This window comes from Orbicella franksi, chromosome 8, assembly GCF_964199315.1.
Source record: "Orbicella franksi chromosome 8, jaOrbFran1.1, whole genome shotgun sequence".
NCBI lineage: Eukaryota > Metazoa > Cnidaria > Anthozoa > Scleractinia > Merulinidae > Orbicella > Orbicella franksi.
In genome coordinates, this window is record NC_138152.1 from 12,302,010 (window position 1) to 12,329,645 (window position 27,636).

Consider the following 27,636-nt stretch of genomic DNA (forward strand, 5'->3'; position numbering starts at 1 on the left):
ACTAACGTTCTATCACGAATGCCATTCTCTGATTGGCTACGCTACTCACTATCTATTCTGTGTTAGTAGCATTCTACTAGTATACTAGTGCAAATGCTGTAATCTGATTGGCTGAGCCATTGAACACTATCAGCCACTAGTGTGCAGTGGCTGGAGGTCATCTAGGAAATGGCGAGGTTTTTTTTTTTTTGCTTTTCCAAAGTTTTGGAGGAAAATTTGGATGCAAATAGATAATTAAATTCCTGAAAAGTCTAAATGAAGGACATTTACGGTTTCTTGACTTTTAAAAAAGTTGAAATTATTGAAAAAACTGATGTGCGTGCGCACACAACTCAATTTCAAAGGACAATTCAATTTGAGCGACCTTTTTAAGGCGTCAAGAAATAATTGAAAACCGTTATTTGAAGTAAATTTTAGTGAGAATTCTACTAAAACAATTAGATTATTCACTCTCCATTTCTATGAGGTGATGGTTGATTCAGCCTTCAGCCTCATCAACTATCACTTCATAGAAATCTCGAGCTCATAATTTAATTGTTTAATAGGTAGTGAGTAGCGTATATGTAGCACTCAATCTAGTGTCTCTTTGTTAACAAAATGACAGCTGCTACTAGCGTTTTCAAAGTGTCTGTGAAGAGGATTTAGATAAAGTTTTGAACGACCAGTAGAGTACTAAAGGTAAAGTCTGTGTACGAGCCAAGTAGCCCATCAGGCCTGAGCTTATCCCGGTTTCTGTAGCATAAAGCGACTGGGAGTATTTCTACTCCCCCCTGGATGGGATGCTAGTCCATCACAGGGTTACCCCCAGCATTAAGTTTGCCGGTACCCATTTATACACCTGGGTAGAGAGAAGCACTGTGAGAGTAAAGTGTCTTGCCCAAAAACACAACACAATGTCCCCGGCCAGGGCTTGAACCCAGACCGCTCGATCCAGAGACAAGCACACTAACCATGAGGCCACCGCGCCTCCCTTGTGCAGAGGATTTAGATACAGTTTTGAACGACTAGTAGAGCACTAAAACAGTTAGATTATTCGCTCTCGATTTCTATCCGTGATAGAAATCTTGAGCTCATAATCTAATTGTTTAATACATGTAGTGGTCGTGACTGTCGTGTGTGACTGCTACCTTGTCGTGGTGGAGAAACTTGTGAGTCTCAATGAACCTGGGAGCTATGCTGGCGTGATTTATTACTCCTGGTAGGGCCACCCACACCAGAAAGGTCAATGGTGAGAGACCAGACTATTCTCCCTGTCCTCCGGGTTATGGGGTTGGGCTGCAGACTAATCACTCACTTCCATAAAAATTCATGATGACAGAAACCACGTAGCAAACTGACACACACCCCCCTGAGGTGTTAGAAGCATTAATAATAGTAGTGGTTTACAGTCATTTAACATGCGGCAGGTGCTGGCAAAAGAGTTTTGATGTGGATTACATTTTCAACATAACATTAAGAGTATCAGACTGAAATGAAGCGCTTTCATGGAAAACAGCAAATACTTTAGAACTGTAACAATTATTATAGGGTTACACATACTCACCACACCATTCATTTGTTGGATTATGTTTATAATACTTCATCCACATAATAAAACTTTCCCACATTACACTTTAGAGGGTACAAACAATAGCACCAGAGTGAGGTGGACATTCTGATCCAGGGGGGGGGGGGGGGGTTACTCCCAGAAAAATTTAGTGAGGGTGCGCGGCCCGCTTTCTAAAACCCTTACCCTATTCATGACTAAAATCTGCGATTTTTCCCTACCCTATTTATGACCACACCAAAGATGTGGCTGACACAGTTGCCCTAAACATAATGGTCTTATCAATGATGAAAGAGTAGCTTCCTCTAAAAAACATACCCAATTCATTACTGGAGTTCAAAAACCATACCCTATTTAAGACCAAAATGGCCAAAATTGATACCGTGATTAAGACGAAAACTGCTGAAAAACCATACCCTTTGAGGCTGCACATGTACCTATATAGCCCATATAAGGGAGTACCCCCCCCCCCCCAGGATTCTGACACATTTCTTGCAGTTATGTTCATCCTCACAGTCTCAACTTGGCACCATTGCAACCTCATTCCCAGAGCCTCCCCTATTCCTGTCCCCTGGAGTGACCGAAAAGGGGGCAGAGAGAAGTCAGAGACCCTGGGAACAAGGTCAGCACCACTCTTCATTAGAATTTGAGAACGGCCTGTTAAAGCACTCAGCACCCTATTAGATATGTCACTCATTGTCTTGAATACGTCACTTTTGCCACCATGGTATAATTGGCTCATATACCATGATGGCTAAAGCCAAATTTGAAACCCTTGAATTGTATTATCCAGTGATCCAGTTTTTACATGTAATTAGATTATTTAGGCACTCATTGGAAGGAGGTCACTTAACTCAAACCATTACATATGGCATCTGTAAAAACACTTCTGAACACAAACACATGGCCTCGCGCACAATGTTGGTGTACAATTGTGTAACAAAAACGGTCTCACCCTAGATTTCTTATTATTTCTCGTCATTCTTAAAGCCAGTGGTCGTAAAACTTCGCAGAATTAAAGTTCCATCTATGTGCACCCCTAAAAGCGAAATTTTCCATCTGAAAGAGATTTATTAGAAGAACAATAACAAAATTCCGAAAACAGGTTAGGCAAAAAGTGCCGTTTTTCCCCCATTTTTTGACCAAAACGGAAAGTGCATTATTATAATTTTTAACTTCTTAGTGTGAACAATTCAATTCAAGAAGGTGTCTCCAAAGTGCACCTAAATTTTGCTTTAAGCACAAGCGCTTTTGAGACGTAGCTAAGATGGAAGGAAACTACATGACAATCGCTACAAGATGGTGCTCATTTGAATAGAAAAAAATTAATAACCTGCGAATTACAGCATTTCTAAAACAAATTTTCGTCCGATTTTTGCTAATTTTGATTTGTACACCAACATCGTGTGCGAGGCCACATAGACTAAAATCTAGTTTTGCCTAATGTTCTCAAAGTGCAAACTGATTTACTACCTTGTGTTGATCCCAGACATCTGTTGAAATGGCTTTTTTTCAGGCCGCTTCACGCACTGTTGGTTTCATTCATGTGATTTAAAAAAATCATCACGTGATAACAAACATCTCTTTGCGCAGATGGCCAAAGTTTGCAGCACAGTGGTTGCAAATTCCTCAAAAGTACCAAGTTGAAGGCAAATCTTAATCCATGCAATGAATTTTGCATCTCCCAAAGTCTTCTCTGTAACATATATCTTGGAGTGCATCTTGCTGGAAAGTGTGAAACTCAACAAACTTGGAAACAAACTGTGAAGCAACTTCCCCAACGGCAGAGATTCACTCATCACACAGTCATGAATTCATCATCACATGATTACTTTTTTGAATCATGTGAATGAAACCAACAGGGCGTGTAACGGCCTGAATAAAAAAGCCAATTTCATGTTCGGACATCTGGGATCAGCAGTACATGGACGTGTACTTGAAATATCATGTTAACCTTTCGAGCTTGTTTCTCTGCTTCTCTGTAGAAGTTTGTCTCTTCCAAACCAAATGCATGAAGACCAAAGAGGTACCTAGAAATAGCAATGGTTGAAAACAAACAAACAAGCAAATTAGTAGCAATTAAGGCTATGCTGACGATTCTGTTCAGTATTCTCAAACCAGTCAGTCCTGTGAGTGGATCTGATAAATGGGGTCAGAAGAACCCAAGAGTGTGGCCTGCATGTTCAGTCTGTAGCTCAAGTCAACTTACGTCAATGTAACTATAATGTGACTATAAAGTGACTATAAAGTCATGGGTGATAGAAGTGTTGAGACACTTCATTGTATTTTCACTTGCCTTGGAAAAATCCCCCCAGTCCCCCTAAACGATGCTGGTTTTCTATCCCTATGACCGAGCAGAACATGGGTAGACAGAGCAACTGCACATTATATCACAACACTGAGTCGGAAGGGGGCAGGGGGGGGGGGGGGCGCTGGTGTGGGATTGGAGAATCATAGCTAGAAGCATTATGAAATACGCAATGTCTCTTGAAACTACTTATGTACTTTTGTCCTTATCAACAAAACGACTGAGAAGTTCGGCTTTGAGATTGGCTTCGCAAGGAATCCACTGGGCATTGTACTTATGTCTCAAGCTCATTATTGTAAAGTGGAATCCAAAGTTTTTAGTAAGGTAGTATCATGAGGAATCGCAGATAAAACTATTAATCAAATAGTTTTAAACTGTGGGGACGGAAATTACTTATGGTTCAAGTGATCGTGCGGTTCAAAAATACAGGGTCTGAGAAACAAGGATTCCACTGTATGTCAAAAGCTACTGAACTACATGTAAAGAAGAATCAAACTCGACCTCCAACATTAGTCTACATGTACAAGCAGGGCTCGAAATTGCGACTCACTGGTCGCCAATGCGACCAAAAATTGAGCACTGGCGACTAAATTTTCAGAACTGGTCGCCAGCTGGCGACTCGCGTTTTGTCCGATAACTAAAGAAAACCACAACACAACTTTTGTTTTTAAATCTTTATATTAGGAAATCAATCGGATATGGTAGCTAGTATACAACTCACCTTGCCGTTCCCACAAGATAATCGAAAAAATTGAATGTATTTCGACACGTCGATACTGCGTTCACGGCGCGCCATATTGTTTCAGCGGCTTCTTCCGAAACTGCGATCGCAGGCGCACTTCACCATGTGCTTTTCATTTGCCGCGAAAATGGCGGCAGATACCAATCAGTTGAAGGAACTACGTGAGTTTTTACGAGCGGGGAATGAAGATTCAAGCATGGCGTTGTTTGTCGGAATCGAGGAAAGCAAGTCGAAAATAAAGAACGGCATTTCGAAGAAGTAGCAAAGGGAAAATACGCAAGGACTCCTGTTTGTCTCACAATGAAAACCACAGACTTGAAACGTTTTATGCTTCGCCTCATTTAAAATGACTATGGAGACAACCGTCACCTTCGGACCAGAGACAAATCACCTGAGAACAACAGTAGCTTTATAACTTAGTGTTACTCGTGTTGTTTTTAATTGTTTTCGCTCTTCAGTTGTGACTTTTCTTGCATGCGAAGTGACTTATAAAATCGTGTTCTTGTGTAAGTTATATATAAAATAAGTTGGCGACCAAAATATACGATCTGGCGACCAAAATTTTTCCGTTAGTCGCCAGCTGGCTCCCGAACGAAAAAGTCAATTTCGAGCCCTGACAAGTCTACGTGTAGCCATACCCAGCCCCTGAGGAAAAGCATTTCTCCTCTGAGGGGAGAGAAATTACTTTTAGTTCAAGTTATCAGGAGGTTCAAAAACAGAGGGTCTGAGAAAATAAGGATTCCACTGTATGTCTTCCAATGTATAATTTCAAGAACAACTTGACCTCCAACATTACTCTACATGTGTACAGTCATGCAGCTGCACTCAGCCCCAGAGGAAAAGTTTTTCTCCTCCGAGGGTGGGTACTGCTACAGGTACATCTGTAGGCTATATATTGACTCCAACATGCACATGACCTAATAATATAATTCAGAACAAACGTCAATAAAAAATAATTTTAATGGTTATAAACTATTATCACTCATAAATAATAATTCTTATAATTAATTAAAAATTAAACTTCTGAATCATTACCCATATAATGGCATTTCTTTTTTCCAGTGTGGGAAAACTCTGGCAACGCTATCTCTTATCCGGTCCTTAGGACCAAAAAAAATACCGTAGTCTGTCAGCATCTTTAGTGCAAAGATATCTGTAGGATATGCTACAACAATTTCATCCCAGATGTCTTGGGCCCTGGGTATTTTTCTAGAATAAAAAATTAATACAATGTCATATTAATAATTTGAATCACATTTTGATTGTCAAACAATAATAATTAATTGTAATTTAACTATGACCACACTGGTCTGGTACAAGCAATACTTGCTTAGGGGGAAATGGTGTGAACACCCATTTTTGCACTGTTGCAACCAAACATCTGAAGTGGTGGTGAAAAACTATCAACTGAAGGTCCTTTTAAAAACCATGGGTATCGCAGAATTTTCATGAATCAAATTTCATGGACTATCTCGCAGTCTTTTTAGACCATTGAATATATGCATCTTACAGTCTCTGCTTTTTTCACAAAGTGTTTTGAGTCTTGATTTTTCACAAGGGTAAAAAAGTCTCAAAGTCCCGATTTTAATGTTTGTCTTAATTATATAAATGAAATGATAGGGTCTGAATGTCTTCGGATTCAGAGATGAATTACTCTTAATACAGCTTCATCTCACCCAGCATATAATGCTATTGCAGCTTCTGCATGCAGTCTTTCTCTGTCAGTAATTAGATCATTGTCAGCAGCTAGAGATTGGATAACATCCATAGAACCTTTGATCTGAATTTCATTTGCCAAGACATGACCCATAACTAAAAGAAAACAAGAAAACTTAGATGTACATGTAAATATGTTACTAATTACACACGAATTATATTTATAAGGCCCATCTACATGAATTCTGAAAATACAGTGTCACCTGGCCCTCAGTCGCAGATGCTGAATAATGACAACACGTCCTGTTTTCAAAATTATTCATTTCTGCTTCTTCATCTTTTAGCAATACAATATATTTTAGTTTAAGAGCACACATAATAACACAATGGTGTACTCACATCCAATCAATTCTTTTTGGTGGTAAAATTTGACACCACATAGGGTATTATACTTCATGTTTTGAATTAATTTTATGTTACACTTGCTAAAATAATTTTGTACCAATTAGTTTCTCATTATATGTTAATAATAATAATAATAGTAATAATAATAAATAATAATAATAAATATTTAACCAGCTGATATTACCCTTCAGTACAAAGTACTGTTATCAACGGGGTCCTGCTTAATTTGAAAACTTTAGCACTTAATGTTACTTGATAAGTTTTGTTTCAGTTATAAGTCTCAGAAATGTTTCAGATCTACAGTATATAATTATGTAGAAAAGGGCATTTCAAAATGATCATTCATGACAAGACAGTGCTTGATACTACATGTACCAGTGTAACATATTTAAATATGTAAGCACAAAAAACAGCTGCAGTAAATACTTTTAGTTGCAAAGTAACATTGCTGACAATGAGAAATAAATTCATCAAATATTTACGGAAATTAGGATCTGCCTCAAGCATCCTCGTCACCGAAGTTTCTAAACCTCCAACAGTGTCATCTTCAAGATGAGCAACAACCTGAAACCAAGCATCAGAAAGAAATGTAATGTTAGAAATATGCCACAATTTCACATTAGCCCTCAGTAGACATAAGCATGTAATATTTTCAAACACTTCAAGAGGGAATCTCAATTTCAAGCCTCCTTAATATAAATAATTTTTTATACCTAATGGTATAAAATACCTTTAGTAACCATATTTATAATCAAAACAATATGTTTTTCACTATATTACATGTACCTTGAGCTGAAGATGTACTCTTTACAATTTATTCTACATAATGTAAGCAATTAAGAAATAGAAAACATATTTATCGTACCGTGTTTTTGTTGAGTTGTAGAAACACAAGTAGAAGTTTGGGAGGACGAGAAGTACTTTTTTGAGTTCTCCCAAACTTTCACAAGTGTTTCTATAAGTCGATAGAAACACGGAAAACATGTTTTCTATTTCTTTTAGAAAACACCGCGACGAAAAAAAGAAAAACAGCTTGATTACTTTATCTCAAAATGCAAATTATCTTTGCTCGTGCCATCATTACGTCAACAGCTCATGCTTGTTCTGTGTTTCAATCAACTTATAGAAACACAATTTTTAACCAATCAGCACACATATTTTCTTAGGGCTGTTTTCTAAAATATCATGTTGTATCCTAAGAACATTGTCATTAATTGTAAGGTTATTAAAAGTCTTATACAATACAGACCAATTGTAAAGATGTTTACTAGTGTGACTGAGTGTAACAAAAAGAGTTGCATCTGACACAGCAACAAATATTTAAACAGAGATGCCTGTAAATGCCACTACTCTTTAAATGCATCTTATGGTGCCAGTTTTCTATAACACAGTGATTGTTTTATTTAACTCTCTGTGTACTTGATACATGTAGCTATATTTTGAATATTACTTTGAGTAATGGGCATAATCCTTTGTTGTTGTTGTTGTTTTTTTTTGCTTTGTTTGACTTGGTGACTTTATTTCTGTGATTGAAACAATCAATTCAGCCAATTAGATTCTTACAAGAGATTCCACTGTAATTGTGCTATGCAAAAGTATTTGAAGACTTTTGAAAAGGATCAGTAGTAGATCTAGGGAAAAGGGCAGGGAGAAGTACTGCCCCCTGCCCCCCACCCCCTCCTATTAGCGAAAATGTTTAAAGCCCAAGGCAGCAGTAACCTTTTTGATCCTTCACTTGAAAAGCACTAATCAGGGCAGGGATAATTCCATGGCACCTACCTTATAAGAGTCTAGGTCTGCATCAGTGAGGATGTTAATTATTTTGAATCATATTTAACTAACCTGACTTATTGTGGCATCAAACATTTTTGCAGCTTCATTGCTAGTTGTGGACAATAGGAGACCTTCTTTTCTCCACGCCTGCAAATAGTGAATGCATTTAAATAATATACTCATTTAGTTTTGCAAGGATTAAAACATTATTACGAAACAGGAAAACAGATAAGCTTATATTGACGTTATCAAATAATTTGAAAACCTCCATACAGGCTGGAATTGGTGCGGAGCATAATTGTAACTCTGCTTTTCCACATTTTATAGAAGAAAAAAAATACTCGGTATAACACAGCTTATCAGAGTGTCAAAATGTCAAATAAATATGAACAAGTTAATCAAGAGTTAATAATACGTTTATATCGTGGCAATGATATAAATCACAAATTATGTGTTAATTAATATGCACTAATTTCGCACACTATGTTATTTTTTTATCGCTATTCACATAAAACATTATACAAAACTACAAATTAAAAAATGAACGTGCAAATAAATAAACATCTAGGACAAGGTCGAAGGCCATTCTACCACACGTACCTATAGAATGTAATCTCAACTGGACTGCAGACTGCGAAATATTTTTATCCCCATATATATATGCCTAGTCATCAGTAATTTTGACACAACTCTAGGCTCCACAAAATTTCCTTAAAACCGAAATCCGTCAAGCTAACTAAAGGTTTCGGAAATAAAATGATTTTTCTATGCACTTGTACATGTATAGCATGGAAGTTTAAATTTACTGACTTTAAAACCATAAAAAACTATTCCACCAGAAAACCGATCGATCTACTGTATTTTAATATTTACATGTAAACTTTCCCTTTGCTAGGCCGCCGAGATTTTGTAAAATGTTCACTCATTGAGCTGATTATATTTCAGTGCATGGACAAAAGAAATGTTACTTACATCAACATCCCTCCAGTGAGTGTGTAGGTAGGACATTTTGGTCAAACTATCCGTCCAAATTCCAACAAAAACTCTCCACGACTTTTAGCACCAGTTACTCGATATTCTCCGCGTTTGGGAATGATTCGAGCAGGTTTTTCTGCAGAGGACTGGGTACTAAAATCATTGTCATGCAAGGCAGTCACGCTAAAGTCACGCTTTTGTCATTAATCAGTTTACGGTCCATTTAGAAATCAATATTTCAGAGAGATTTAAATATTTCATTTTATCTTCTATCGTTAATTCTCTACTTTTTTGGTGTGTGAAACGGCAAACCTGAAAGTTTTATCTGGGATATATTCGCTTACATTACCGAAAGCTGACTCCATCCGCTTCCAACCAATCAAAAGCGATTATTTTACGGGAAGCATTGTCACCAACACACCAATAATCTTAATTACTGCCTGACACCACTCGGCTTTCGCTTGTCGATGCAGCCACAAATTCTGTGGACCGTCCCAAGTCATTTATTATGTAAACTTATTTGGTTTCTGTTGGTTGGAAGTTTCTATTCATTTCATTCGACTCCGACGTTCTCTTGAACAGCCTCATAGAACAAAATTCAGCCTAAAACAATAGACCTCAGTACGAGGCTCTGGGGAATAACTACAGAGTTTGTGGGGTTTATTTCCCAGAGCCTCGTGCTGAGGTCTATTGTTTTAGGCTGACTTTTAATATATCGAAATTGTTCTATTGTCTTTTTCTTTCATTTAATTTATTATTCCATTCACAAAGCGATTGTGTTTTTAAATATTTACTCGACAACTGACAGCTGGGCAGAGTGGATGTACACGTCATGTTAGCAAATTGTTCTCTGTACTCTCAAAAGAGAGGATTACAAATTCGTCTCTGGCTCTAATTCTTGAGGGTGTTTGCTACGACTAGACGAAAGGGTAAGCCCCTTTATACAATCTCTATTCAGAAGCAGTATTGTATGTTTAGTAGCAAAAAAACTGACTTAACTTTCAGACACTCATAAATTTTTATTAATTTTAATGCAAAGTATGATATGCCGGTAGAGTTTTATAATTGTACCACGAGAGCTCAACGCAAACTCTATGTCCTAGCGCGACGTGATATACACGAAACATTGAAATTTTCTGTGAATTTTGATGCAGTTTTTTTATATAACAATAAAGAGGCAAAGTTATTTTATGCGTGTACTGTTGAAACCTATAAAATTCAAGTGAGTGATGAAAATGTAAACGTTAACAATCCTTATCGACTCTGCTGGTTATAAAATCAATCATGATCGTTTCCAACTGTACGCTCTAAAGAACCTACTTTGTTTTCTGTCTTTTCCCCTCGCATGGACTGCTCTTTGTATGGAAGCAATAAAGACAAATTTAAATCGCAATCATAAATTGTCGCCGAAAGCTGAATTGAGCTGCATGTGCGCCCTTCGTTATGACGCAACACGGTCTAGCTAAAGATTATAGGGTAATTATCGGGTATAAATATCATATAGATCCTCCAGTCTGAACTTTCGGACTCAGTTGACTTTTTATTTCGTAATTTATATCGCTGCATGCAGCTCAAAGGTTTCAATAGGAACTTTCAAAAGTTACTTTCCTTCTATAACGTTTAGTAAAGATGACGTGTCGGAAAGGCCTACTTGAGGTCAATTTTAAGATCTTTTAACAGGCACGTCAAGTCGTCAACCAGGTTAAACTTACTGCGTTTATTCATTAAGCATATATATTTCAACGCTTTTGCTGAATATTCATTGCATCCGAAATCTTCATAATCATTTCAAGTTAAAGAATTCGCGTCAATTGATGTTTTGAAAAATTGTACAGAAACTTAAAATATGTGCATTACTGATCCGTGTCCAATATATTCTTGGCATAAGGCCATGCAAGAGATTTTGCGGTTCATTTCGCTTAACCCGATTTCCACATTTTCCTGTTTTTGAAGCTATGTATTGTCTATGAAGGTAATCTCGGCCGCCTGACTTCTTGCACGTACTGGAGCATAGCCCGCCGGGGAGAGGGGGGGGGGGGGGCGCGTGGTACTCAACAAAGTTCTATACCGGGAGCTAGGCTCCGGCCCGAGGTCCGTTTGCAACCTCATACCATTGTACACTATTTCACAACTGAACCGTAATTTGAATAAATCAGTCTTCTTGTCATTTTCATGTAGTGCCTAATAAATTAAATGCTACAGTCGTAAGGTTCGTCTGTTCACAATATTGTATAAAGGCTTTTAATATAACTCAATAACAGATTTCCCAACCCTTTCAAATACCTCAACTTGTGAAATCCTTTCCCTTTTATATACCTGAAAGCTAAACTGAAGATACCCCTTTCAGGTAGGGTCTCCCCGGGAGTACACTGACCCCCCCCGGGGGGGGGGGGCTTGGCTGATTTATTTCAGTCTATAGTTTAGGCTATATAATTCAGTCGATCAGAATTGTATCGATCAGGGACGATATAGGCCACAAACTCTATACAACGGATAAAGGAATTAAGAACTACCTTTCTAGCTGTCTGGAAATTTATGTTTTAAGGTCGATTGATCTCGAGCAATCTCCCTGTCGCAATTTTTCCGTATAAATCCAGCAATCTCTGGTGGGGACCGGAAAGGAGGGGTGGAGTGGGTTTGGATTGAAGGCGTTGAACAGTTTATTTCCAAATAGTAGACCATGAAGTGTTTTACCTTGAAATGTCGTGAAATGCACACAAAAAAATCACGATCAATGGCAAACAACTAGTTTGATATCCAGTGACTCAACAATACATTTTCTTATTTTAGCACCACGCGAAATTCAGCCGGAATTCAAGACTTTTTTCTTGCACCGATTCAGTTTCTATATTCTCAAAACGACAGGTACTGGTGCGGATCTAGGGGGTGGGGCTCGGGGGTCTCGGTCTAACCCCCCTGAATTTAAAAAAATGCGGCATTATAACACATTGACTTGGCCTCAGAATACCGGAAATCCCATTTCTGAGGACCTCAATTTTAAAAATTTCCGGGTGAGAATGCCCTCGACCCCGACGACCCCTCGCCCCTCCCCTCCCCCCCCCCCGCCAATAGGAGAGCGCCTTCGGCCGTCCGTATCTCCAGTTCCCTGTTCTTTAATCCTGTATCCGCCCTAGAAGTGCGCTGAACGACGTTAGTTCTAACAGATGTGAATTGTTCTTTAGTTGGTGTGATCTACTTAACACAATGACTGACCTCTAATGAACGTCACGCTCTTGTTAGTATTGAATTGCAATGGACTTCACCACTAGAAAAGAATATTGAACTCAACAGTTGATTCAGCCAATAATAACCAATTGTAGGCAATCAATAACAAAAGTAACCGAAACGATTGGCAGATCAGTCAGGTTGCATTGCAGAATAATTGGCATGCAATTTTCCCACTTTTATTGAAATTTTCCGCTTCCAAACTTTTCCGCTTCGTGCTGGATTTGTAAACTTTAATTTTTTTTCTTCAATTGTCCTTTTTGCGAACCAGTCAAGTGTCATATCCTTTTCCACATAAGTTTTCGATACGATTTCAAGAAGAACTTGAAATCATTCCTTCTGCCAGCTGTAACCTTGACATAAAGTCATTAATGAACAAATCTCCAGTTGTTATTACTTGGCATGGAGCTAAACTAATAACTAGATCTGGCTATAAACAGGTAAAATAAACACGTTATTATGTTGATAACACGATCCAGCCCGGACAAGTCAGAAAGATCTTTCACGATTATTAAAGTTTGACCTGGGGGTGTGTTGAGGTTAGTTGAGTTTTCGTCTTGTACAGGGCAGTCGCTGCTTCTACCAATTCAGCTCGGCTGGCAGTAAAATAGCTCTGAGTAGCTTATTGCCCGCCACACCCTGGTTTTCTCTCGTCCATAAATGCAAAAAGAGATGAGTTCGTTGCAAGAGAAACGTAAGTTGTCACGCAAAGTGTAATGCGTGAGTGTAAGAGAGAGTAGAGGCAAGTTCTTCAATACTCGATCAATACTGGTCGACATTGCTGAAGAGATCTGTTTGTCACTAAGCCAGCTTGACTAACTTCTTTCTTGGGCTCTGCGGCCTTTTGCAACAACCAAGATATTGTGGAAAGAAATGGTATGTATATGCAAGAACATTTTTTTCACAAACACGTTTTTACAAACCATTATGTCGCAGGTTAAATTTTTTAATTGTTGCAAATTACTATACCGACGAAAAGCTTGCAAAGGTCAGTTTCATAACGGCGAATATTCAGTGCAGCTGTGCAAGTAGATTAGTTTTCATTCATTGTTAGTTTAATCAACTTTATGATAAAATACAACTAAATGCTGCCGGCATGTATAAAATACGTTTAGCTTCGAAATTAAATTCTACCCCGGTTCTAACACGAAATGCGCGCGTGACACTTTCGCGTATCTCGCGATATTTCAAGATCTCCCGTTCTCAAGAGTGGCCAAATTCCAATATCGAATTTCCTTTATCAAGAAAATTGAAAAACAAACATCACTGAATGACAGTACCTCTAATCCAGCTAGAAAAACATTACAAAATTAAATGAGAACAAGGGGGGATACTCCACGAAAACCTCGGTAGGGGTGTGCCACGCGCTTCTTAAACCCCCTTGCCTTATTTGAAGGTACCCTGAATCGAAGGTAGTAACCCTGATCTTTGAGAGACGAAAGTCTCTTGCCGGAGCAGAAAAAAGGGAATCTAGATATCTGTCTGGCAGGGTATATTTTAGATCAAACTGGTCGAAATCTACATCTCATTTCAGATACTGGAGGTACTTACTGTCAAATAGGCTATTGGGGATGTGCCGACGGGAAATTATGAGATACAGCATTTTCAAGACTGAATTATGAGAACTCTTTCATTGGAAATTAACAAATCTTTACCATGCAAAAAAAAAAAAACATTACTTAACAATTAGATTATCGGTTCGAAATCTCTATCACGCATAGAAATCGAGAGCGAATAATACTAATTATTTTTGTATAAATATACTAGTCGTTCAAAGCTTTATCTGAATCCTTTTCACCGACACTAAGAAAACGCGAAGAAGCAGCCGCCGTTTTGTTAAACACCGCACACTACTAGGCTACTCACAATCTCTGACGGAATAGATAGTGATTAGCGTAGCCAATCAAAGAACGGCATTCCTGATAGAACGCTAATGATAAATGTACGATGTACGTGGCCCTATGTAGCACACAACTTATAATTCTCGTTTGCATTACACGCGTACGTCAAATGCGTTTGCTTAACCTCATAAGCTCGGATACACAATGTGGATCAGGACAAAGTCCGCCAAAACATCCATGATACTATATTCATACAACACGGTGTATTTCCCTCTGTCGTCATCATTCTGATTGCAGTTAATATCACTTATTGACCCGAGCTTTAGTTGGAGAGTGAATGACATAGAAGCTTTCTCGACCTTTTACGCGTGTGAGACCACAAAACAAGAAATTAAATATAATTGACCCATTCAAAAGCTTGAGTAGATAAGATCTGCATGGCATTTTATCTCTGATGAGCTCCGTAAGCACATTACTAATTAGTATGTTTCCGGCAGGAGCAGTGATGTTTTCTTACGGTTGGTTAGGAACTTCTGGTATTCTATGTTATTTTAAAATGTTTTATGCGTAAATTACAGTGTGCAATTTCACCAGTTATTTTAAACTAACCCCGTTAATGCTATTAGACCCAAGTCATTTCCTCTGAATTGCACTTTATTACTTGATTGAAGAAACATAACACTTTTGTATTTAGATTTGTTTTGGTTGGCAATGTTTTTGCTTGGCAATGTTTTAAGTTGGAGCTATTCCAAGCCCGTAAACTGAGATTAACCCTGCGTTTTTAAGCTTGCTCTCACTCACAAAGCGCGGAGCCTAGACTCCACACTGCTATTCCCTACAACGACAATTTTTTTGATCCCGGCGGAAAGTCCATACGTTCACTCTCATTTTAACTTCTCTAAACTGGCACCTCTCCACAACGGTATTGGCCACTAATAACCTCATCTGCCAAAATAACTTCTCGAAAAGGGCCAGTTAATCAACGAACTGACGAACAGTGTATACAAAACCCCATTCTGTTATTGTAAGAGGTTGCCAAACTTGATCCGCGCCACGCGCCGTTGGTCTCTATTTCTGTCAAATTTTTGTTAATTGACGCAATTTGATCTATATATGCTTAAATAAGCATTTCTTGGAAAAAAATACTTGTTGCGTCATCGAAAACACACCTGTCATATTATCACCTTCCACCTCTCAATTACGATCACCTCTCTGCAATAGCAACTTTAACCGCTGTCCCTGAGGTGGCCGTTGTCGAGAGGTTCGACTGTATTTGAGCAAGAAAAAGCTGCATTTTCTTCAGAGCTTAGTGGCCTGAGATATGAGCGTTTAGCCATGCGACGAGATGCGTTACAATCTCTGGTAAAGAGGGGCTTGCATGTCTAACGGACGGGATTTCTCCCGACGAAACATTTCTTTCAATAAATGCTTACTAATCTAACAGATTGCTAGTAGATCCGTCTACGGACCATCTGTGCTCTTATTACACTACATAATTTATATATACCCCTGGGTGCTGAGAGGTACACGTTGTTACAGGAACTTCTTGTCATCAAGAAACGTAGCCTGTTCCAGGCTCTTTGTCAGTGGATGGAGACGATCGAAAATGCTCGCGGCCGGGTGACGAGTGGCGTCTGGGAGAGAAAGGAGTGGCCGGACCCAGATTCCGCTCGTCGCCCGCCCGCTTTTACTGAACATGAACCTGGAACAGGCAACAAGAGACGAAGTTTACATATGGGTCTTGGCAGGCCAATGTTACTTGTAATTAAGTCAACGATAAAAGTGTGTCAGTTAGTACCAGGAGCCTCCTGTTAGTACTCCTTAACAGGGTACACGTCAATGATGAAAACCACGGAACGCCAACCTAATTTTCACTTTGCATCTGCAAGCAATCCTTATTTCGCCGTTAGCTTTTAGCGTCTGTAATCTTTTTTCGCATCATGCCATTGAAAATACAGCCAATCAGAATACAGGAAAGCCGCTGTATATTCGACGTACGGTACTACATCGTACCTTCCCATCGTGCGTCACGCGTGTGTCGCAATGATTGCGTTGGCCGCTGTATTTCCTATGGCATGATATAAAACAGTTATGCAATGCTCTCTCGTGGTATACCATGGAATATCACACGAGTCACAGTATACACCCTTAGGCCTTTAGGTGAGTGTGTATACGGAGAAAATACAAGTAACTGGTGGAATATTCCGCGGTATACCACTCGAAAGCGTTGCATAACAATAATATCTTAACTTACAAGTTTCCTCAATCTACTGCTCGCCTCGTCAGAGGACTGTAGTCATTACATTTTTTGATTACATTTCGTTTTAAACTTTAACTTTCCGGGATGTTTTGTTTCAGGGTAAGACTCTCCAATTAAGGCCTTCACGTGACTTACCAACAAGCGTCACCATGGCAACAAGTGTTCTACTCAGGTCTTATTACAAGTAAGTGAATGACGTCGAATTAAACAAAAATTGACGTCCACTCTCTGAGCTATGATTGGCCAAATACTAGCCGTTACTGTTCTTTAGAAATGAAAGAAAAAATATTGGAAACAGCAGCGTCTTTCGTTTCGATGTCAAAGTAAAATCTAATTAAATAATGATTAGCACCGAAGTCTAGGGCTTTCTCAACGAAAACGGAGTTATTAAACTGAAAATTCTAATGCTGATGTAATCACTTCAGTGGTTGCGGACAGAATGCGAAAAAAATTAAACTCAAACGAACGTGACTGTATTTTTCAATTACACACACTCAAAAAAAAAAAACAAAACAAAAATATTCAGAATTAAATATCAGCCCATAGGCCCGAGAACAGGGTTGCATTCAGGTTGGGGGTTGAGTGGATTGTGTGGCTAGCCACTCCCCTTTTGGGAAGTACAAAAGTAAGAAATAAAACGATTGTGCACATTATGACAGAAATAAAGGCAAACACTGTGTACAGACACCTCAATGTAATTACAGTTCAGCAGGAGTACTTTTTAGTAGCTAAATGAATAGCGATAAAAGCACGTTATTCTCAACCAACAGTTACACAAGTGAGTAAGAAAACCAAGACCACGCTTGCATGTACCATTGACCCTGCAACCCCACGCACAGGCTTCCCAAGCTCAAAATACGTGGTGCATGCGACAGTTGTGTATATAGGGAATTGTATGGGAAAATCACCGATCGTAAAATAAATGGTGTAAATAACTATCTCATTTGCAATAAAGTTTTCCTACCTCAAATGTGTCGCGCACTTGTCTCTTGTGCCGATTTTAAAGCCATTCTGACGCCGTTTTTCACTAGTCTTTCGACCGCCGAAGCACGCGTGTGTGGAGTGAAATTTATTGGGCTTTATGGAACTGATGGTTTTATTGCGATTCGGGACTTTTCCTTTTGAGGAGAAAGCGATTTGTGGAGTGACGTCTGGCCAGCGATCGGTGGAGTGGTCTGCCTTTCCATTCTTTTAGAAGGAGGTGTAACGGTTTCTAATAACTTCACTAAACGGCGTCAGAATGGCTTTAAAATCGGCACAAGAGACAAGTACGCGACACATTTGAGGTAGGAAAACTATATTTCAAATGAGATAGCATTTGCACATTTTTTTTTTTTACGATCGGTGATTCTCCCGTGCAATTCTCTCTATACACAAGCTGTCGCATACAACACATATTTTGAGCTTGGGAAGTCTGTGCCCCAAGGTACTAGGCACACCACCTCCTCCCCCCCGCTCCGTCTACAACCCCGTCTTGAAAAATCCTTGATCCGCCCCTGGAGTAGCCTTTTCGATATTCCACGTGTTCAACGCGCCTCCAAGAGGTTACCCCTGGAGACATTCATGTAAACACAGGGGTGGATTATCAACAGGAAGCAATTTTCATGGCGACCGACGGAGTGGAGAGATCATTTTCGGGGCCTATACAAATCATTCATCCGTTAGAGAGCTTAATATTAAAAACTGTCTGGGGTAAAACTGGGTGAGCCAATGTCGTGTGCGTGCATGATAAGATTAGCCTAGAATTAGAGTCGTAAGGCGGCTTTGCTTGTCTACACAGCATTGCCGAAATAATTTCATCAATGGTGCAGATCCGGCCGCAATATTTTTCACTTCCTCAAACAGTTTGACAAACAGTGCTGGTTTTTCGTCAACTGACGCTAAAACTGCATTGCCTTGACAAAAGAAGGTATGAAGTTATTGAATTCTACCAGGTTTCCGAGTGATGTTTTATGAATAGGAAGCAATTACACTGGCAACCAACGCAACGCAAAAATATTTCCTGGTCCAGTACAAACTACCAACAAGTTCCGACCAGGTTTCAGTGTGTGGTGGCTGTTTGAATGTATTCAAAGCAAAATATCTGTGAAATCTTATGTTAGTTTTAGCGGAGTTTGTCCGTAAAAAAGAGCCTCACCCTCATTATTAACATTGTGTTTGTTTATTTTATTCCCGAGGTTTCCGGGTACAATTTTATAGTGTCAATAGTCCTCAATTGAAAGAGTCTTCAGTTTTTAATTTCTTTCAAAACGTTTTACGTGTATGATTGCATAACTTTTGGACAATTTTATTGACTAAACTATACACTCAGTTTTCTTAACTGGTGGGAAATGATGAGTTTTTTAGAGATAAGGTAGCATATAGCAGAAACTGAAGTTGATAATTAAAATTATGTAAAACTGTAACGGCTTAGTAAACATAAAAGTAATTTTAGAAACATTACATCATCGGCTTCAGAAGAAACCATACGTCGTGCTTTGGCCCGTGAAAACATAACGACTGTGAATCGTACCGTTTAGTTCGCAAAGCGCTGGCTTAGCTAGCTCGGTTCCTGATGAGATCGTGGTAAAATCCCCTCAGTGGACAACGCGTATCGATGAATGTGTGATATCAAAGCCAAAGCAAAATTGTGAGGCGTGACAGAAATAAGAGGCATACGACGTTTGGAGCCCTGGGTGACGACGAAAAGAATCCTTCCACTTCAGTGAAAGTAGGTATTTCATAATCTTCTCTGTCTCTTTTTTTTTGATGTGGTCTGACAAATATGCAGCGCAGAGATCTCGCTTAGATCTATCTTTTAGGTTTAGTTTTAGCGCTCGTTTCGCTGTATCACAGTATGAATTAATCGAACCGCTCGCTGCGCGTATTTGAGTGACCGCCAGCCTGACAACTGTGGACTGAAAATATTTCCGCTTGTAGCAAGCACTCCAACATAATCGAGCTGTCCGGTACCGTTCAGGTTATATCGCTGTTTTTGGTGTCCACATGATTGTGTTTCGTGCATGTGTACGCCTTTCAGGTATCCGGTGTTTCGTCATCGTGGCGACCTAGTGTTTGTTGAAAGCCAAAGTGTCAGGCAGTTAGTTATCGCACATGGAAACGTTTTTCACCGTACGTATGTTGTTAAAAGGGAGAAAAGCGATGCTTTTATTTCACGAGGGCTGGTAAATTTACGAGTATTCAGATAAGATCGGTGAAGTCAGATTAGCCCCGGTTTAAACGTCGCATTTTACGAGCACCGAATCAAATACTAATTTTAGTCGACTCGAATGTATAAGTTCGGCTGATTTGATTTAAACGTCGCATTTTGTTGCCCTTTAAAATTGCTGAGCGCGAGCGATAGCGACTTGTTAATTCCTATTCGAGCAAACATAATTATGAATTATATTCGGCACATGTAAAATGCGGCGTTTAAATCAACTGTCGAACTTCAGTCGTATATTCGACTGGATCAGTCGAATATTCGACTGAACTCGCATTTAATTGAAATGTGTCGCATTTAATTGATTTAAACGTCGCATTTTACATGCACTTAATTCAGCCATTCGATTCGGCGCATGTAAAATGCGACGTTTAAACCGGTACTAATACTTTTAATTAATACAAACAAGGTCGCGAAAATGTGGAAATTAAAGCGAAAACCTTTAGCAGGAATGTATAGTATATGACACAAGTATAGCATAAATTAAATGTCAGCTTTCAGAAGAAAGCGGCCGATCGATGTACCCGGTAACGGAGATCAGACCAAAACAGCATTACAGCCATTACCAAATCACTGATCGCATGAATGAAGTTAAAAGAATGGGCCCTTTGTTCTGGACAAAGATTTTAGAGGGGTTCTGTCATCGCGACATGGCGACACGGTTACCCCCTTGGCAGGCCTCTTTTAGCAGTTTTAGATAGGGAAGTGATCAGGGTGCGAACTCTCCTGGACTGTCTTTTTTTTTTTTTCGCTACATTTCTGTGAAATTCTATTCGGCAGCCTGGACTGCTCGAGAAATCGTTGCCTGTAATACGTTATATCAAAGTCAAAACAATTGTGGTGTCCGTATCGGTCTTCTAAATATATTTGTTTTCGTTTTCTCAATCCATTCTACTAGTAAGCTACAAAATCACTGCGATCGTTTGGGGTATTTGAACAATGTAAAAAGTAGAAAGTATATTATAGAGTGATCACTGGAAATCGATTGAATGGTTTTAAAACCGTCTCAATGAACTCACAAAGCGGGCTTTTAATAAATGCTACTGTATTTTGCATATGTCAGCAACCGTTTCGGCAAACTAATGTATTACGTTTACCAGCTTGTTTTTACAAACTCGATTTGCCTTACCAAAACACATACAGACAGTTTCCGCTAGTACAGTATCGTTGAGTGTTGAGAAAAATGAAGCAAGTTATTTGTTGTACAAACCCAGGCATTCACCGCATTGTGCCGAGCAGTTGAAACCCATGTCCTGCTTTGTACATGTATATTCAAACTGCAGCATCCTCTTGAACAAAGAATTGGCTTTGTATTATGCCAGAATATAAACAATGAAACTTTATGTGTGATAAAAATCAACTGACTCTTGCTGAATAGCTAAGTGAAATAAGCATACACCAACAGCGACCGGAAAGCATAAACGAAACGGGTAACCTGAAAATACTGAATCCACGTCCGTGGACCCCCACCGCGGACCAGGTCCACGGACTACCCTTGCCATTTACGGACCACCTTAGAAACAAAATGGTAAATAGAGATGTGACTTACTTGTTGTCTGGATAGACCAGGCGTGTCGGTGAAAAGCGACATACAGCGAGCGTTACATACATATACATACATACATACACTAACAGACTTGGACTTTCGACGTGTGTCAGAAATTTGAAAGTCGTTCCGCGTGAATATATAGGAATCGTTCGCGAAGCCGTCAGACGCACTGTAGAGATATAATAAATATCTTACTAACCTCTGTACTGTAAGTTACTTCCCCTTCTATTTATAATTATGACCCGCGCGCAAATCGAAGGAGATAAAACGAAGATCCGTAATTTACAATACAGATCTCGAACTCGGTTAGTAAGAGGTATGTATTACAAAGGGGTTTCAATAAAAGCCGGTTACCGGCGGTCTACCGCCGCGCCTGTAGGACCTCTTACCGCCGTCTGTTTGGATTTCATTACTGAAAATAAAAATGATGTTAATAAAAAAAAAGCAAATACAACAACAACGACGGCCACTGAAATTTTTAAATGCTACAAAAAAGCGGGCAAACTAAACGTTCCAAAGAAGTAGCGTACATGTTGTTTGTAGTCGCCGATCAGTGTTATCACTGTTAATCTCAGGATACCTAACACATCTGAATGATTAAATAATATGATTTAATTTTTCTTTATTTTATGATTATTGAATACCTGAATAATGAACCGTGGGAGAATCAATGAAAAGTTGAAAATGAGGTTTGGTTTTGTAAGAATATTAGTAGAAAGAATTTTGTTGTAAAGTTTATCTCATTTCATTTTTTTCTGAAGAGTTAAAAATCAGTTTGCTGCCATGTTGGTCCATTTGAATGAGTAGCAGAGAAGTTGTACTTGTTTTAAGAAAGGACTTCATAGAAATTACTGCCTTAGTGGATATCCAGTGTCACTGAGAGATATCTGCCTAGAAAAGTATTCAAAATGCACCTCTTTGCCAAAAAATTAATAGGTTGTCAACAAAAAAAATCCTGCTTTGTGGTCAATAAAAACACCCATCAACAGCACGCTTTTTGATGCCCAGAACGCTGGAAATCGCATTTCCGAGCTTCTAGATTCCAAATTTTTCAAGGGGGGCATGCCCACAGATCCCTTAGGGAAAAAGGGCCTTACGGCCCCTTTAGTGGTCACAGCCGCCTATTACACCTTCAGTGGGCGCTTATAACTAATGTTATTGAAACCCCTGATCACATAAACCCGGTCCGTAAGGGAAGTCCGTAGACCGGCTGTTACGTTTCAGCATGGAGTCTAATGCGAACCTCGATCCCAGTCTTTCTCTTCGTTGACAAGGGAGACAAAGGAGAGAGCCTGGGATCAAAGCTGGTTAAATGCGAACAGACCGTTCATCTGGCTATGCATTCTAAACTCCCCGACACGAGCCCTCTTGGAATCTAGAAAGTCTCATCTACCCGTGCTTGAGAGGGAGAATAATATTGCAGAATAGCCACGATAAAAACAGAAATGGAACTGACGCAAATCGAGGAAAAATTGTTGTTCGGAACAAAAATGTGATGGCCCAGCACTTAGAAAAAGTGTCTGGTTATTGGCGCGTTAAAAATGTGGTGATGTATTTTTTCGACTTCTCAGTTAAATGTCCGGCCGAATAAAGGAGGTGTTTGTCCACGGCTGTGTCCGTTAGCTCGACTGTATACAAGAAACATCAGGGAGCTTAAGAAACCACGACAGCGACGCCAAGAACAACGCCGATTAAAAAATGAGTTTATATTTACCTACGAATCTCGCGGTACTCTTTAAGTCATTTACTTTGTTTGTCACTAGCAAAGCTATCACGAAACTGAATCTAGTGGACATGGATAAATTCGAAATATGAATTTAGCAAATTAGCCGTCGTGGTACATGTTCTCCAGACAACGCAGAATTCGGTCATTTCACGTTGTTTTGCAGAGGACGGCAAAGAAATGTACCACGAATTATAACACACCTGCACAGCCATTGTATTGCTCATTAAACCTTTGGTTTAGCGACGTCGTCGTTGCCGTCGTGGTTTTCTTAAACTCGCTATTGTCTTTGCAATTGCATATTTATCAACAACATTGCTGAACAAAGTCAGAGCAAAATTGCAAGGCATGACAGAAATAAGAAGCTTACGACGACTAAGCTTTTGTCGATTGTGCTCGTAAAATTGGCATAATATACTCCTAGCACTGCTCAAGATTTTACGGCGACTGGACGCTTGAAAGAGTTGGAGACATACCCTTGAATAACTCAAAACTCAACTGAACTCAGTACACTGAGCACTAATGTTGGAAGATAGGGCATATGAGTAGGGTGACGGGGGGGGGGGGTTGGGCTTATGGGATACAGACAATTATCAAGCCCAATTATAAGCTGTTAAATTGGGGGGACCCTCGCTGGAAGAAAAGAGCAAAATTGAATCTGGGTGTGGTTGGGACAGTTATTAGCTAATTTTTCGGCAATTTCTCAGCTATATCAGTTAAAATTTCCGCCCATTTCTTAGCCGGCTGTTAGTAATTTTTTTAGATGTAAGATTTCTAATTTCAGTTAAGCTATCCAGATCGGCGTCTTGTAGCCCATGAAAGGGAAAGTTTGAAGCAAAATCAATCAAAGCAACTAAAGAAACAGGCGCCTCACTGCCGGTTTCGATGACCACGGATTTTTTGTCGAAAGAATGCATTTTAATTTTTCAACTCTTTGTTTCAACTTTACGTGATGACTTGGCTCACCAACAATGAACACAATGGAAGTCTTTGGATTTAGAAAGACAGAAATAATTGGCATTTTAGCACTATTTTTCGGTCTGCTTCCGTTCGATGTAGGGAAAGAATTTTTGTTTTCGCTGAAGTGCGAGGGAAAAAGAAAGCAAAAAAAAAAAAAACATGAGGAGAAGACCTTTTAACATGGCAAGTGTGAAACCGTAAATTTTGCAGAATATATCTATATATATTTATTTATTTATTTATTTATTTTTTTTTTTTCACTGGGCGACTGAAGCCACTTCCTCGAAAATACGAAACTTGTATTAAAGCCGCCTTCGAGGAGGGCGGCTGTTACACAGGCTAAGTATAAACTGTTGGCGAAAATCTTATTTATAAACAACACTTGCCCAGCTTACGCAAGTCAGGACAATTGGAAACAATGGGTTAAAGAATATAAAATGTATTTTGAAGGTAATTTCCTGTCTCTTGTTTACACGTTAAAAGTTCTGGATTAAGGAAGTTAACTGTACTAATATTTCCACATTTGACTAAAGAATGGGAAGGTGTTGAATTTAATTTGCTTTCTTCAACTTTCTTTGTTGTATCGTCTCGCTGAGCGAAAGAATATCTTTGAAAGTATGTGCTTTGTTTCTTTCAGACTATTGTTAACTGTGAGAGCTATTTTTGAATTTCTGCTTTGCGACTTAGGCAAAGCGAACGCCACGCATGTTATTGGTGACTTGGCGCCATTTCTTTGGCGCGCAAAACAAATGTTTTGTGTGACGTCTTTGCTCGACCAATTGACAGCCGCGTCGTCAAAATTTTCAGTTTCAATGGAAGCAGGTTGTTCACCGTTCGCTTGAGCTCGCTGTTGTGTTTTTGCAGTTAAATTCAGGTCGAAATTGTCGATGGAATGGTTCCTAACGTTTCCACAGACCAGCAGGGGAAGATTTGTGTTTGCATTGGTAGGTGTTTTAAAATAATTTATAAGGCTTACGCAGTTTGTTTTTACAATTTGGCGATCACGGGACGATGACTCATCCAGTTGTCAAATATTTTTACGTTGACTATAATCAATAAGCTGCGAAAGAAGGCAGAAGAACCATTGTATTCGATTTTAAATAGTAGAAAATTTTCTTAAGCTAAAACCATTCACGCTTAAGTTTTTTCAAAGCGTAAGAATCGAAGTTTGCACGCTGTAAATATAAAAGTCGAGCTGCGCGAATTTGACTTCTCGTCGCGTGCAAAATTAATATTCATGTAAATATGGGCTTGTTATGCGAGGCTTGAATTTAGTTTCAAAGTTTCAGCTATCTGTTCTTTTTCTTCCTTGAGAATATAATCTTAATCTTCGTTGAAATTAAACCGATGCTATCGATTGAGTAATTTTCTAAGTGTACGCTGAAAAACAGTGCGACGAAAGCTTTGAATGCAAACACAGTGCTGAAATTTCCGGTAGAACTCCGCAGTTCTTTCAGGTACCATTAATTTATACATGTATTGCGTCATTGCCCAGTTATAAACAGGCTGACAGGTGGTTAGAATTGAAAATGTAAATTTTCCCTGTTTTTCTAATTGTTAAGCTTATTGAGACACGCAGAGTTTTGAAGAAGGAATTTCGAATTATGTCTCGGTATAAACACCTATGTAAGATTTCGAAGGCGCTATGAACGAAAGCGAATATATATGCAGAATCAGAAAAAAAAGCTGACAAAAATATTACGACGCTTGTTTCATGAATAATTGTTTTATTATCATTATTATTCCTAGCAATTTGCTTGGCATTTTCGGGACTGTAAGTTTGAATTTTTCATGTTTAATGGTGAACCTGTTTGTTTCCAGCGCATACTGACCTTCTAAAAGTTATTGACTGCAATAATTTCTTGTTGCTATGTTTTTCTGTTATAGCCACTCAAGTTTATCTGATAGCATGGCCCGGGACGCTCGCGATTCGAACAGATCCTTTAAAACATACACGATACCTCGCAAAGAAAGGAGGCCTTCGGAAGGTAAACAATTAATTGTTTAGTTTGACGTTGGAAAAGCCTATTAATTATAAATCTTCAATGGGGTAGGTCCATTAAGTTGACAACGGTGTAAAATTTAGTTCTCCCCCGAACTGGCTCTTCCGTTCTGCAGCACAAATCCTTAATAACATGAAGGCTATGATTTTCGCGAGATGAAATAATACATTGTAAACTATTTTAACTTCCAAGCTCAATATTGCTAGTCTTGTATGCTTTTGTTATAATGAAATATATATATATATTTTATTTTTATCAATTGTTTTTAAATCGTAGTGCATATTCGTAAAATTTCAAATAATTTGAATCTTTCCTGGTAATTAACGAAAATAAATGTTTCACTCTTGGCCGGTTTTAACAAAATGAATTTTCATGCCTGGACGGGTAAATCTTATCAAACCATGAATTTGTATTGTTTTGTTATTTTAAACTTCTTTTGTGGAAGATTCGTGTATATAACCTCTTCACCGTCAAACAAAAATGTTTTTTTTTTTCGTTATTTACGAATTAAGAACGATTGTATTTAATACATTGTGTATCATGTCTGAAACTGAAATGATGTGGAAAATATTGTCCTTAATGTTTACTACTCAAGATTAAAACTGTATTTTAAAATTGTAGGAAAAATCTCGAACGTTTTTAACTCTGAATGACCTGGTCAAGAAAAAAATCAATAGTTTCTTGCCTTTAAGCGGATATTTATGTCAAATTTATCTTCCTTTAAAGGGGGAAAATTGTGATTTATATTAAAATTTGCTAGATGTTGCCTAGAAGGCTCTGTTGATGGTGATTATCTCCAATCAGAAGACGACACAAGCAGTCTTCTTACTTCTCCATACTTTGCAGCTTGTTTCAACTGGCAGATGTCAAGCAAGCTGTTTATTATAACTCTGACGTGAACTAGTGCATTAAAATAGACGCCTTTTCGCTTTGTCCTGCCGAACCACAACGGACAGAATTAAGTCCTCGCTACTTTCTCATAATATACAACGCCATTCCAAAAAACGGTTTTCTGTTTCCTATATTGCCCGACAGACCAATTTCAATTTTGAAGCAAAGAGAGGAGAAGAAAACTATAAATGAATAAACCATTCTTCTCCCTGTTCTGGTGTGTTTCTAAGGCCCCGTCCAGACTAGGCCGAAGAAATTTGGAAACGCATCTTTATTTATACGATTAGCGCCTACCGTCCACACAAGTCCGTCACGCAAACGGAGCGTTTCGAAAGCGCTCTTCAAACCGGAGGAATGTTAAAACGTTGGCTTTTGGTTTTAGTGTGGACAGAAAAACATTTTGAAAATGGAGCTTTTCGAAAACGCTCTTCAAACCGGAGGAATGTTAAAACGTTGGCTTTTGGTTTTAGTGTGGACAGAAAAACATTTTGAAAATGGAGCTTTTCGAAAACGATGACGTCACGATAATCACGTGATTTCCCTGCCCGAGTTTTCCTCAAACACAAGTCCAAAATGA

General features: G+C 38.8%; 2 protein-coding genes across 6 annotated transcripts in view; one reads left to right on the forward strand and one right to left on the reverse strand.

Moving 5' to 3' along the window:
* Positions 1–9,501, reverse strand: part of LOC145495357 (tetratricopeptide repeat protein 38-like) — a 243,699-nt gene extending 234,198 nt beyond the window's left edge. For 2 of the 3 annotated variants that reach the window (XM_081474967.1, XM_081474968.1), the window contains exons 1-6: positions 9,403–9,501; positions 8,500–8,577; positions 7,140–7,221; positions 6,273–6,408; positions 5,632–5,805; positions 3,501–3,576 (exon numbers count right to left, since the gene is read on the reverse strand). In XM_081474967.1, the coding sequence (XP_081331093.1) occupies positions 3,501–3,576; positions 5,632–5,805; positions 6,273–6,408; positions 7,140–7,221; positions 8,500–8,577; positions 9,403–9,438 (582 nt within the window). In that variant the 5' untranslated portion in view covers positions 9,439–9,501. Of the gene's footprint in view, positions 1–3,500; positions 3,577–5,631; positions 5,806–6,272; positions 6,409–7,139; positions 7,222–8,499; positions 8,578–9,030; positions 9,378–9,402 lie in introns of those variants that run through there. The other variant, XM_081474969.1, reaches the window with a different exon arrangement.
* Positions 9,502–13,050: 3,549 nt separating this feature from the next.
* Positions 13,051–27,636, forward strand: part of LOC145495337 (uncharacterized) — a 31,369-nt gene continuing 16,783 nt past the window's right edge. Inside the window, exons 1-3 of one of the 3 annotated variants that reach the window (XM_081474930.1) lie at positions 13,051–13,506; positions 16,830–16,915; positions 26,053–26,153. In XM_081474930.1, the coding sequence (XP_081331056.1) occupies positions 13,504–13,506; positions 16,830–16,915; positions 26,053–26,153 (190 nt within the window). In that variant the 5' untranslated portion in view covers positions 13,051–13,503. Of the gene's footprint in view, positions 13,507–16,747; positions 16,916–23,768; positions 25,110–26,052; positions 26,154–27,636 lie in introns of those variants that run through there. The other 2 variants (XM_081474931.1, XM_081474932.1) reach the window with 2 other exon arrangements.